This window comes from Sus scrofa, chromosome 1 (genome assembly GCF_000003025.6).
Source record: "Sus scrofa isolate TJ Tabasco breed Duroc chromosome 1, Sscrofa11.1, whole genome shotgun sequence".
NCBI classification, from domain to species: Eukaryota; Metazoa; Chordata; class Mammalia; order Artiodactyla; family Suidae; genus Sus; species Sus scrofa.
Genome location: NC_010443.5, coordinates 263,436,810 through 263,451,191, shown reverse-complemented (window position 1 = coordinate 263,451,191; position 14,382 = coordinate 263,436,810). Strand labels below are relative to the sequence as shown.

The following is a 14,382-nucleotide window of genomic DNA, read 5'->3' as shown; positions in this document are numbered from 1 at the left end:
TGGTGTATTTATACTACAGCATACTTGCTAGTGTTTACTTTTTCTCCTCATCATGGGACTCTGATGACAAAAACACAATCGCTTCCATCATGTATGCAGTAGTCCAATGCTGAACCCCTTCATCTACAGCCTCAGGTACAGAGATATAAAACAGGCCTTTTAGATATTTGTCAAGAGGGCTAACTTCTTAAAGTGACAATCACTAAATCCTCTTATTGCTGTCAAGAGCACAGTGAGATATATCTCCTAAAATTAGCATATGGCTGGCAACTCTGTAACTTCAAATGAATAAGCATTCAACCATCTGATACAGTGTTAATGTATCAGTAAGGTCCAGTTTTTTCTTGCATTGTTAATATTCCTTGTCTTTAATTTTTTCTGCTTTTTCATCTTATATGTGAAAAATCCTATGCAAAATTTATCACATGATTATGATTGTGGTTTTGTCTTTTTCTACTTTTAGATATGTCAGTTTTTGCTTCTATATTTTTTATATTATGTTGTTGAGAACACACTGATTTGGCATCATGTTCTGCTCATTGTGGATTGATTTTTCTCTGTAACATGTGCCAAAATTGGCTTGCATTGGCTTCAAGCTGATTGTGAACATTTCCTTTCAACTCCACAATCAATGATACCATGCTGGTGCATTGAAACCAGCCATGATGGGCATAATTACACTATGGAAATTGGATAATGCTACAAAGTAATGCTCTCCTATGATGGGAGCCTTTTCTTATTCATTGAACAGCACACCATTGAATTTATAGTTGAAGGTAGATTTCTCTTAGCCATGGCTCCTACCCTCACAGCTCATTTACTTCCTCCTGATATTAGTTTAGATATACTAGCTTTCTTTTAGTTAGTGTTTACATGTATTTCTTGTCTAAAACTTTAAATTTTTTTATGTCCTTACATCTGGAAAGTGTTAGTTCTTAGCAGTGTAAAGTTGGATTTTGGTCTTTTTATGTAGGTTGACCATCATTGTGTATCTGGAGAATTTGATTTATTAACATCCAATATAATCAGAATGTTTTTGAATTTATATTTTCCATATTTCTATATGGTTTCTAGTTAAGACATCTAATTTAATATTTATTCTCAATTTGCTTTATCCATTTTGATTAATTAAATATATATTTTATTATTCCTTATCCCCTCCATTAACTTATTAATCATACATTATTATTATTTTTTTATTTTTTTCTCTGATTTATACAGAGTCAACATTTTGATTTTCCTTAATTTTTTTGAGCTAAAGTTATTTGCTATTTTTTATTTATTTATTTTTTATTTTTACCTTTATTTTTTATTTTCCCACTGCACAGTAAGGGGATCAAGTTATCCTTACATGTATACATTACATTTACATTTTTTCCACACTCTTTGTTCTGTTGCAATATGAGTATCTAGACATAGTTCTCAATGCTATTCAGCAGGATCTCCTTGTAAATCTATTCTAAGTTGTGTCTGATAAGCCCAAGCTCCCGATCCCTCCCACTCCCTCCCCCTCCCATCTGGCAGCCACAAGTCTTTTCTGCAAGTCTATGATTTTCTTTTCTGAGGAAATGTTCATTTGTGCTGGATATTAGATTCCAGTTATCAGTGATATCATATGGTATTTGTCTTTGTCTTTCTGACTCATTTCACTCAGTATGAGATTCTCTAGTTCCATCCATGTTGCTGCAAATGGCATTATGTCATTCTTTTTTATGGTTGAGTAGAATTCCATTGGGTATATATACAACACATCTTCCGAATCCAATCTTCTCTCGATGGACATTTAGGTTGTTTCCATGTCCTGGCTATTGTGAATAGTGCTGCAGTGAACATGCGGGTGCATGTGTCTCTTTTAAGGAGAGTTTTGTCCAGATATATGCCCAAGAGTGGGATTGTGGGATCATATGGAGGTTCTATGTATAGATTTCTAAGGTATCTCCAAACTGTCCTCCATAGTGGCCGTACCAGTTTACGTTCCCACCAACAGTGCAGGAGGGTTCCCTTTTCTCCACACACCTTCTGGCATTTGCTATTTGTAGACTTATGAATGATGGCCATTCTGACTGGTGTGAGGTGGTATCTCATGGTAGTTTTGATTTGCATTTCTGTGATAATATGGGATGTTGAGCATTTTTTCATGTGGTTGCTGGCCATCTGTATATCTTCTTTGGAGAAATGTCTATTCAGGTCTTTTGCCCATTTTTCCATTGATTGATTGGCTTTTTTGCTGTTGGGTTGTATAAGTTGTTTATATATTCTAGAGATTAAGCCCTTATCAGTTGCATTATTTCAAACTATTTTCTCCCATTCTGTAAGTTGTCTTTTTGTTTTCTTTTGGGTTTTCATTGCTGTGCAAAAGCTTTTCAGTTTGATGAGGTCCCATGGGTTTATTTTTGCTCTAAAATCTACTGCCTTGGGGACTGACCTGAGAAAATATTCATGAGGTTGATGCCAGAGAGTGTTTTGCCTATGTTTTCTTCTAGGAGTTTGATGGTGTCCTGTCGTATATTTAAGTCTTTCAGCCATTTGGAGTTTATTTGTGTGCATGGTGTGAGGGTGTGTTCTAGTTTCATTGCTTTGTATGCAGCTGTCCAGGTTTCCCAGCAATGTTTGCTGAATAGACTTTCTTTGTCCCATTTTATGTTCTTGCCTCCCTTGTCAAAGATTATTTGACCATAGGTATCTGGGTTTATTTCTGGGTTCTCTCTTCTGTTCCATTGGTCTTTCTGTCTTTTTTTGATACCAGTACCACAATGTTTTGATGACTGTGGCTTTGTAATGTTGCTTGAAGTCTGGGCGAGTTATGCCTCCTGCTTGGTTTTTGTTTCTCAGGATTCCTTTGGTAATTCTGGGTCTTTTGTGGTTCCCTACAAATGTATGGATTGTTTTTTCTAGTTCTGTGAAAAATGTCCTGAGTAATTTGATAGAGATTGCATGGAAGCTGTAGATGGCTTTAGGTAGTATGGCCATTTTTACAATATTGATTTTTCCAATCCAGGAGCATGGAATATCTTTCCATTTCTTTACATCTTCTTTGATTTCTTTGATTAAAGTTTTATAGTTCTCGGCATATAGGTGCTTTATCCCATTGGTCAGGTGTATTTTGAGGTATTTGATTTTGTGAGGTGCAATTTGAAAAGTTATTGTATTTTTGTATTCCTTTTCTAATATTTCATTGCTGGTATACAGAAATGCAACTGACCTCTGAATGTTAATCTTATATCCTGCTACTTTGCTGAATTTGTTGATCAGTTCAAGTTGAGTCCTTATGGTTTACTATGTACAGTATCATATCATCTGCATACAGTCACAGTTTGATCTCTTCTCTTCCTATATGGATGCCTTTTATTTCTTTGGTTTGTCTAATTGCTGTGTCTAGGACTTCCAAAACTATGTTGAATAGCAGTGATGAGAGTGGGCATCCCTGTCTTATTCCAGACTTGAGTAAGAAGGCTTTCAGTTTTTCCCCACTGAGTATTATATTTTCTGTGGGTTTATCATAAATGGCTCTGATTATGTTCAGGAATGCTCCCTCTATACCCACTTTGGCGAGGGTCTTGATCATGAATGGATGTTGGACTTTGTCCAATGCTTTTCCTGCATGTATTGAGATGATCATATGATTTTTGACATTTCTTTTGTTATTGTGGTTTATGACGTTGATTGACATGCGTATGCTGAACCATCCTTGTGAACCTGGGATGAAGCCTACCTGGTCATGGTGTATGATATTTTTCATATGTTGTTGGATTTGACTAAGATTTTGTTGAGAATTTTTGCATCTATATTCATCAATGATATTGGCCGATAGTTTTCTTTTTTGGTGGTATCTCTGTCTGGTTTTGGAATGAGGGTGATGGTGGCATCATAGAATGTCTTTGGGAGTATTCCTTCTTCTTCAACCTTTTGAGAGAGTTTAAGGAGGATGGGCACCAATTCCTCTTTATATGTTTGATAGAATTCACCTGTGAAGACATCTGGTCCTGGACTTTTATTTGCAGGGAGGGTTTTTATGACTTCTTCAATTTCATTTCTAGTGATCGGTCTGTTCAGTTGGTCTGTTTCTTTTTGATTCAGTTTTGGCAGGATCTAAGATTCCAGAAACTTGTCCATTTCTTCCAGATTGTTAAACTTGTTGCCATATAGTTATTCATAGTATTCTCTTATGGTTTTTTGTATTTCTGCAGTTTCTGTTGTGATTTCTCCTTTTTCACTTATAATTTTGTTTATTTAGGTTCTTTCTCTCCTCTTTTTAGTGAGTCTGGCCAGGGGTTTGTCAATTTTGCTTACCTTATAAAAGAACCAGCTCTTGGTTTTATTGATTTTCTCTACTGTTTTTTGAGTCTCTATTTTATGGATTTCTTCTTTGATCTTTATAATTTCCTTCCTTCTTCTGACTTTAGGACTTTTTTGTTCTTCTTTTTCTAATTCGTTTAGGTGGAGGGTTAAGTTGTCAATTTGGGATCTTTCTTCTTTTTTGAGGAAGGCCTGTATGGCTATAAATTTTCCTCTGAGCACTGCTTTCGCAGCATCCCATAGATTTTGAGAGGTTGTGTCTTCATTATCATCTGTTTCAATGTCTTTTTTAATTTCCTTCTTGATTTCCTCATTGACCCATTTGTTTTTTAGTAGCATGTTGTTTAGTCTCCATGTAGTAGGTTTTTTCTCATTTCTTTTCCCATGGTTTACTTGTAATTTCATGGCGTTGTGGTCAGAGGAGATACTTGAGATAATTTCTATGCTCCTCAATTTGTTGAGGTTAGCTTTGTGTCCCAATATGTGGTCGATTCTTGAGAATGTTCCATGTGCACTTGCGAAGAATGTGTATTCCGATATTTTTGGATGTAGTGTCCTGAAGATGTCAATTAAGTCTTAGTTTTCTATTGTTTCCTTTAGGATCTCTGTTGCTTTATTGGTTTTCTCTCTAGAGGATCTGTCCATGTGTGTTAGGGGGGTATTAAAGTCTCCTAGTATAACTGCATTCCCATCAATTTCTCCCTTTATGTCTGTTAATATTTGGTGTATGGATCTGGGTGCTCCTGTATTTGGGGCATATATGTTGATGATAGTAACATCCTCTCCTTGGATGGATCCCTTAATCATTAAGTAGTGTCCTTCTTTGTCTTTCTTGATGTCTTTTGTTTTAAAGTCTCTTGTTTCTGATATGAGTGTTGCAACTCCTGCTTTCCTGTCAAATCTATTGGCATAAAATATTTTTTCCCACCCCTTCACTTTTAATCTATATATATCCTTTGTCCTAAGGTGAGTTTCCTGTAGGCAGCATATTGAAGGCTTTTGACTTTTTATCCACTCAGCCACTCTTTGTCTTTTGATTGGAGCATTATTTCCATTGACATTTTAGGTGATATTTGATAGATGATTATTTATTGCCGTTTTGAACCTCGTGTTCCAGTTGATTGTATGTTTCTCCATTCTTCGTTTCTTTTTTTGGTTGGATGGTCTCCGATTATTATCTGTTTGAGTGTTTTTTTTTTTGATTTTTTGCAAATGCAATGTTTGGTTTTGACTTGTGGTTGCCGTGTTTTTTAAGTATGCTCACCCCTTCCTATAATTGTGTGTTTTAGCCTGATGGTCCTGTAGGTTCAAACACTTCTTTCCTATATTAAAATTTAGAAGAGAAACAAACAAGCAAACCAAAAAAGGTCTATTTTTTTCCTAACATCCCTTTCCCACATTTTATGATTTTGATGACTCTCTTTGTTTTTCTTTTTAATTTTATTTTGTTTAAAACATGTTCATGATTGAATCTGTATGCTGGCTTATTTGAGTGACTGCTCTCTGATTGTGGTTTCGTCAATCCTAGTTCTTCCTCTTCTTTTTTTTCTTTTTCTTTTTTTTTCCTTTTTCTTCCCTTTCTTTCCTTCCTTTCTTTTTGGTTTAGATAAGCCCTTTCAGTATTTCTTTTAGCCTGGGTTTTGTATTGTTGTATTCTTTTATCTTTTGGTAGTTTGAAAAAATTTTTATTTCTCCTTGTATTTTAAAGATTATTTAAGGGAATGAGAGGATGATGAGGTGATGAATTCATTCAACGTTTCCAGTCACAATTGCCTGTTGTGAGCCATACCTGATCTCTAGTGATGCAAGAACATTGACAATAAACCTTAACATTTAGTAAGCTTTCATTATGTGCTCATGAAAGCATCCTTCAAACTCACACAAAGGGTATGATTATCATTACTATTTTCAAGGAACAGTCTGAGGGCCTTGGATAAATTTCTCAAGTATGCTCTCTTAGTTGGGGAAGAACCCAGATTTTTATTTCAGAGTTTTATATTCAATCCCCTTTCTCCTGAACAAGACATAGACGTACCCTACCAAACCTCCAGTGGAGTGGAGAGACATGAACATTTTAAGGGGCTTTGTGTTCTAATGAAATCCTGTGTCAACTTTTGGAAACCTGCAGAAGACCTTCCACTCCCTGTGCCATATACCACCCTTGGGAGAAGCTGTACTCATGACAGCCATGGGCAATGGGGGAACTCATGCTTCTCATCAGAGACTTGACTATAAGCCCATGGTACCACTCATATCAGGGACCCTCTCTCCTGTGAATCCAGGTGCAGCTCAGCCCCTGAGGAACCTAATGATCCTCCTTCCTGTGAGGCCAGGAGGGAGTTGGGCAGTTGCCCCAGTGGACTGCTTATCTGGTTGTTGACTGGGGTGGATTCCCTCCAGGGTCTCTTTAAGATGGAGAAAAGGAGATCTTCTTCTGTATCTTTTTGAAGCTGGAGAACTGACAGGAGAGTCTATACAGATACTCAGGCAACTGAGGTTTGCTCTTTATCTTTGGACCCTGGGTCTCCTGGACAGAAAGTGAGGATTCAGGTAACAGAATGAAGCAGGAGGTATTTGAACTCAGAGAGCACAGGTATAGCTCAGAATGAGACAAGAAACCTCCCTAGTTGGGCATCTGTGTCTATGTGTAAGTGTGTGTGTGACAGTCAGAGAGATTAGGTGTATTTGTGTGTGTGTTGTGTTGTATGAGTCTATGTGTGTGTGTGTGTGTGTGTGTGTGTAACTGACAAAGACACTGAATGACACACACTAGGATATACAGAGATCACATAAGCCTGGACATTTCCCCAGCCTGTGCTTATTCTACTTGCATCTGCTGCATGTGTGCTCTGTGTAAGACCTTGTGCACTGCTTGTGATTCAAATATGAATTACTTCTTGTATTGACAATGCCTGTGGTCTAGGATGCTTGACAGTTCTGTGTGTGTAGCTGTGTTGTACATGGGTATTTTGTTTGTGAGTTTTGCATAGCTTTGTATGAAGCTGACTCACACCCTGACTATATTTATCTAGTGAGAGTATATGCCAGAGATATCTGTAAATCTCCATTTGGCAAGTGTGTGCCTGTGATGGTGCATGAATAATTTTGGGTAACAAACCCATACCTTGACTTCCTTCACAGAGAAGAAATAAATATCTGTGTGTTATTGGGGGGGGGGACATTATCTCATTTTTTTTATCCTCCACCTGCCTGAGACCAGAAGATACACAGGCAGCTCCACAGGAAATGGACTTTGCAGAGCTATTGGCATCCATTTTCCTGTGATTTGACTCCTCCAGAAGGGCCCCTGGAAGCCCAATATTTTTGACACTCTACTTCAGTTTTGGTCAGTTCATTTAGAAATGAAATGCTCATTTCTGGAATCATGTACTTTGACACTCAGATTTCATCATTCCCCATGTAATAGCTTGGTTGCTTGGGATTGGCCACGGTGATTCTCAGCATCCAGTGCTCTTCCATGTGATCATGCTAATTGCTGACATATCATGTCTGTAAGGTGCTGAAGAAGCCAGGCACATCATTAGCACTTAGCAAATTGTAGCCTCAAGGAGACCCAAATCGCTGACTCTCCATGTCCTGATTATGCAGGGGACAGTATTTGGTATGAAGCTAGGAAAATGAGCTCATTCATAATCTCTCTCAACACCCCACTTCTAGGTCACACATCATCTATTCACTATTGAGCATTTTCCCAGAAACCTCTTTGTACAGGGTGCTGATGGAATCAAAATTTCATGTCTGAATTTTTCCTTTCTGTTCCCATTGCATCTCCTGGGTGTCATTAGGAGCTCTGGTTCTCCTGCAGGAGATCTGTGAGATCCTGGCTAAATCAGACCTATCAGCTTTTAGTGAGAAGTCTGTTTTGGCAGGAGGGTGAAATTCCTGGTTCTTCCTTGTTTCCTGTGAACTGAGTCAGTTAATAACCCCTAGCAGCTCCCTGGTCAGAAGCAAATATCTCCTGACAGAATCTTTCATAGTGTTAATATAGTTTCCTCTCCCAGGCATGTTTTAACATTAAATTTTCACTTTTAACATTTCACGTTAGCCTCTCTACCCCTCATAAAAAGAAATGGGCAGATTCTCTGTACTGAAAAATCATCAGAAAATCAAAGTTTGAGACCAGGTTCCACTATGCAATAATTATGTGAGATTATTTAAGCAATTTCACTACTTATGGTAAAATGCAGGGAAAAAACACTGTTCTCTGCTTCCCAGAGAGAAATAAAGATGTTGGATTGAATGATATTGAAGGCATATGAAAGCCATTGGCAAACTAAACATCTGCAGGAATATAAGAGTGGACAGTTATCTGAGTAGTAGGACTCCTTCAAATCATGAAACATTTCTTCTTGAGGTTCTGCCTGTTTGTCCAATTAAACAGCAGGAGGAAAAGTACAGTCATAGAAGCAAAGATTGCAGTATATATTTAAAAGCATGGGAGAGAAACGTGACTACAGCTGTTACCAACTGTAAGATCATGCTCATTTCCTACTCAGTCTGAGTATGTTAAGTTGTTTTAATTTTTAATTTTAAGGGCTGCACTTGTAGCATATGGCAGTTCCCAGGCTAGGGGTCAAATCAGAGCTGCAGCTGCTGGCCTACACCACAGCCACAGCAACACTGGCTCTGAGCCCTATCTGCAACATACACCATAGCTCATGGCAATGCTGGATCCTTAACTGACTGAGCGAGGCCAAGGTACAAACTGGTATTGTCATGGATACTAGTTGGATTCTTAACCTGCTGAGCTGCAATGGGAACTCCCCAAAGTGAAGTTTTAATATGATCCCTCCTGGGGCTCTTGAAAAGTTCAGTGAGGCAATCATAGAAAAATGTATTTGTCTGCCATTGTGTTCATTAACTTTCCATTATTATCAATGTGAAGATCAATATTGGGATATAGTGCTGGTCAATCAGGAAACTGACTTCTAAGAGACACCCCAATCCCTAGTATCTCTTAGCTCTCAGACCACATCTCAGATCTCAGGTGTCTTCCTAATGATGAATATCCAGATCTGAGCCAACTTGGAGGATCAGATGCAGATGGAGATAGATGGAGGTCCACGCACTGAAGTAAGGCTTCTTTCTTGGCAAGAAGATAAACATGCATTAAGACATGTTTGAGCATAGAACTTACCCCAGTAATAGGATATGAACTCAGAACTCACCTTAAGAATGTGATAGAGGGGTTCCCATTGTGGCACAGTGGAAATAAATCTGACCAGGAACAAGGAGGTTGCAGGTTTGATCCTTGGCCTCGTTCAGTGGGTTTAGGATCTGGTATTGCCATGAGCTGTGGTCTAGGTCACAGGGGTGGCTCAGATATAGCATTGCTATAGTTGTGGCATAGTCTGGCAGCTGTAGATCCAATTAGATCACTAGCCTAGGAACATTTATATGCTGCAGGTGCAGCCCTGAAAAGATGAAAGCCAAAAAAAAAAAAAAGTGCAAGCTCAGATAAGTTAACATAAATTTTAGGTCAGATTCTTGGTCCTTTATGGTAACCACCTCATAATATTGTTTGTTAAATTCCTGAACTTGATACAGATTTTGGGGGGATACAGATCCTCTCATAAAAATCATCTGTGAAATTTTTGGTGTTTATTTTATGCAGGAAAGTGTTCTTGGATGTTAATACCTCATGAATTAGAATCCTTATTTAAAAATCTATGAAGGTGTAATATTGGCATCCTCACATTGTCATAGAGGGGCCACATGAGGCTAACAGAGATTTAGCATGCCATGTCCTATAGCATGAAATTGTCGTGACCAAAATCATAACACAGAGAATCTGGCTTCAGGTTCATTTAGTTAGGCCATGGTCCGGTGTGCCCTTGAGTGTTAGACTCCTGATGGAAGAGGTCATGTATGTTGTATTTATTCTTCTATCCAAGTAGTAGCTTAGTGTAAGAAACATGATTGATTGACAAGATAAAAGGAAGAACTTGCTCTGGTTTTCATTGAAAGTAGTCATTTTGAGTGTTGAAGGTGAATCACTGGCTTTGGCGACAGTAGGTGATAAAAGAAAGGCAGATAGTTTTTCTCCATGAGAAGGTGAGAGAACAAGTGTGGTGGCCACAATCATGAATTCAATGTCTCTGATACTCCAAATCACTTCCTTTCCCAGAAGACAGGAGAGGAACATGATGACAGAGAACCAGAGCCACGTATATAAGTTCCTCCTCCTGGGTCTCCCCATCCAGCCAGAGCATCAGGGCTTGTTTTTTGCCATGTTCCTGGGCATGTACCTGACCACAGTGCTGGGGAACCTACTCATCATCCTGCTCATCAGGCTTGACCCTCGCCTCCACACCCCCATGTACTTCTTCCTCAGCCACCTGGCCCTCACGGATGTCTCCTTTTCATCTGTCACTGTCCCAAAAATGCTCGTGAACATGCAGACTCAGGATCAATCTATTACCTATACAGAGTGTATAACACAGACATATTTTTTCATGATTTTTGTTTGCATTGATAACCTTCTTCTCGCAGTGATGGCCTACGACAGGTATGTGGCCATTTGTTACCCTCTACATTATGGCATCATCATGAGGGAGGAGCTGTGTCTATGTCTGTTGGCAGGATCCTGGATTCTCTCCTGGGCTAATGCCCTGACTCACACCCTCCTCCTGGCTCAACTGTCCTTCTGTGCTGACAACATCATCCCCCACTTCTTCTGTGACCTTGCTGCCCTGCTTAAGCTGTCCTGCTCAGACACATCTCTCAATGAGCTGGTCATATTCACTACAGGGGCTGCAGTTGTCATTTTTCCATTGAGTGGCATCTTGTTCTCTTATGGCCACATTGGGGTCTCTATCCTGAAGGTCCCCTCTACTAAAGGGATCTGCAAAGCCTTGTCCACCTGTGGCTCCCACCTCTCTGTGGTGTCTCTATTCTATGGGACAATGATGGCAGTGTACTTTTCCTCCTCATCAAGCCAATCCCATGACAAACACATCATTGCTTCCATGATGTACACAGTGGTCACCCCCATGCTGAACCCTTTCATCTACAGCCTGAGGAACAGAGACATGACATTGGCTCTGGGGATTCTTTTCAGAAAAAAATAACTTTTTTCACAAAGTGAGAATCACCTAACAACATTCTTATTTCAATCACTGCCCCTGTTAGAAAAGCCTTATAAACTTGTTTGTTGAGTACCCATGTATCAAGCACTTTTCTCATTGTCCTTTAAATGGTCACAGTTATTGGATCAGTCTCTTTCCCTTCAGTCATATCTCTTGTCTATTATTATTCCATAACCCTAAATGTGACATTATTCAAATTGTAGGTTCAACTTTTGGTCTTCAGTGAACCAAACTTCTTTGTGTGTATTTGTGAGTGTGGTTAAATTTTGTTTCTTTCTATGAGTTATGTTCTTATTAAATTTGGTTTTTTTAGAGTTTAAAATTTTATATGTAAATACATTTTAATTCTTATTGTGGTCATCTCTTGGGCATTGGTTTAAAATTTTTTAACTGATTAATTAGTTAATTTGAAGTATAGTTGACTTATAATGATGCATTAGTTTCAGGTGTAGAGCAAAATGATTCAGTTTTAAATATATACTTATATATTGTTCAGATTGTTTTCCCTTATATTACAAAATATTTAGTATAGTTCTACATTCTATAAAATTTGTACTTGTTTGTATCTATTTTATATATAGCATTGTTTATATGTACTCCCCCTTTCTTTTTTGGTAACCATAATTTTGTTTCTATGTCTATGGGTCCATTTCTTTTTTGTGTATAAGTTCAGTTTTGTCTTTTTTTTTTTTTGGATACCACATGTAAGCAATATGATATGATATATGCTTTTATCTATGTGGTTTACTTCATTTTGTATGATAATTTTTAGTTTGATCCTTGTTGCTACAAATGGCATTATTTCATTCTTTATATGGCTGAATAATATTCTATTAAATATAAGTACCACATCTTCTTCTTATTTTTTTTTTATTTTCCCACTGAACAGCAAGGGGATCAGGTTATCCTTACATGTATTCATTACAATTACAATTTTTCCCCCACCCTTTCTTCTGTTGAGTATCTAGACATAGTTCTCAAAGCTATTCAGCAGGATCTCCTTATAAATCTATTCTAGGTTGTGTCTGATAAGCCCAAGCTCCCGATCCCTCCCACTCCCTCCCCCTCCCATCAGGCAACCACAAGTCTCTTCTCAAAGTCCATGATTTTCTTTTCTGAGGAGATGTTCATTTGTGCTGGATATTAGATTCCAGTTATCAGTGATATCATATGGTATTTGTCTTTGTCTTTCTGGCTCATTTCACTCAGTATGAGATTCTCTAGCTCCATCCATGTTGCTGCAAATGGCATTATGTCATTCTTTTTTATGGCTGAGTAGTATTCCATTATGTATATATACCACATCTTCCGAATCCAATCATCTGTCGATGGACATTTGGGTTGTTTCCATGTCCTGGCTATTGTGAATAGTGCTGCAATGAACATGCGGGTGCATGTGTCTCTTTTAAGTAGAGTTTTGTCCGGATAGAGGCCCAAGAGTGGGATTTCAGGGTCATATGGAAGTTCTATGTATAGATTTCTAAGGTATCTCCAAACTGTTCTCGATAGTGGATGTACCAGTTGACATTCCCACCAACAGTGCAGGAGGGTTCCCTTTTCTCCACAGCCCCTCCAGCACTTGTTATTTGTGGATTTATTAATGATGGCCATTCTGACTGGTGTGAGGTGGTATCTCATGGGAGTTTTGATTTGCATTTCTCTGATAATATGGAATGGTGAGCATTTTTTCATGTGTTTGCTGACCATCTGTACATCTTCCTTGGAGAAATGTCTATTCAGGTCTTTTGCCCATTTTTCCATTGATTGATTGGTTTTTTTTGCTGTTGGGTTGTATAAGTTGCTCATATATTCTAGAGAATAAGCCCTTATCAGTTGCATCATTTGAAACTGTTTTCTCCCATTCTGTAAGTTGTCTTTTTGTTTTCTTTTGGGTTTCCTTTGCTGTGCCAAAGCTTGTCAGTTTGATGAGGTCCCATTGGTTTATTTTTGCTCTAGTTTCTATTGCTTTGGGAGACTGACCTGAGAAAATATTCATGATGTTGATGTCAGAGAGTGTTTAGCCTATGTTCCCTTCTAGGAGTTTGATGGTGTCCTGTCGTATATTTAAGTCTTTCAGCCATTTTGAGTTTATTTTTGTGCATGGTGTGAGGGTGTGTTCTAGTTTCATTGCTTTGCATGCAGCTGTCCAGGTTTCCCAGCAATGCTTGCTGAATAGACTTTCCTTTTCCCATTTTATGTTCTTGCCTCCCTTGTCAAAGATTAATTGACCATAGGTGTCAGGGTTTATTTCCAGATTCTCTATTCTGTTCCATTGGTCTGTCTGTCTGTTTTGATACCAGTACCACACTGTTTTGATGACTGTGGCTTTGTAGTATATCTTGAAGTCGGGAGAGTTATGCCTCCTGCTTGGTTTTTGTTTCTCAGGATTGCCTTGGCGAGTCTGGGTCTTTTGTGGTTCCCTACAAATGTTTGGATTGTTTGTTCTAGTTCTGTGAAAAATGTCCTGCGTAATTTGATAGGGCTTGCATGGAATCTGTAGATTGCTTTGGGTAGTATGGCCATTTTCACAATATTTATTTTCCCAATCCAGGAACATGGAATATCTTTCCATTTCTTTACATCTTCTTTGATTTCTTTGATTAAAGATTTATAGTTCTCAGCATATAGGTCCTTTACCTCCTTGGTCAGGTGTATTCCGAGGTGTTTGATTTTGTGAGGTGCAGTTTTAAAAGGTATTGTATTTTTGTATTCCTTTTCTAATATTTCATTGCTGGTATACAGACATGCAACTGACTTTTTTTTTTTTTTTGTCTTTTCTAGGGCCGCACCCATGGCATGTAGAGGTTCCCATGGTAGGGGTCTAATTGGAGCTGTAGCCGTTGGCCTACACCACAGCCATAGCAATGCAGGATCCGAGCCGCATCTGCAGCCTACTCCACAGCTCATGGCAATGCTGGATCCTTAACCTACTGAGGGAGGTCAAGGATCGAACCTGCAACCTCAAGGTTCCTAGTCA

General features: G+C 38.5%; 1 protein-coding gene across 1 annotated transcript; it reads left to right on the top strand.

Annotated features, from left to right (window-relative positions):
• LOC110257111 (olfactory receptor 1J4-like) lies at positions 10,461 to 11,387 on the top strand. Its single transcript, XM_021075877.1, has one exon. The coding sequence runs from the start codon at positions 10,461 to 10,463 to the stop codon at positions 11,385 to 11,387; it is 927 nt and encodes a 308-aa protein (XP_020931536.1).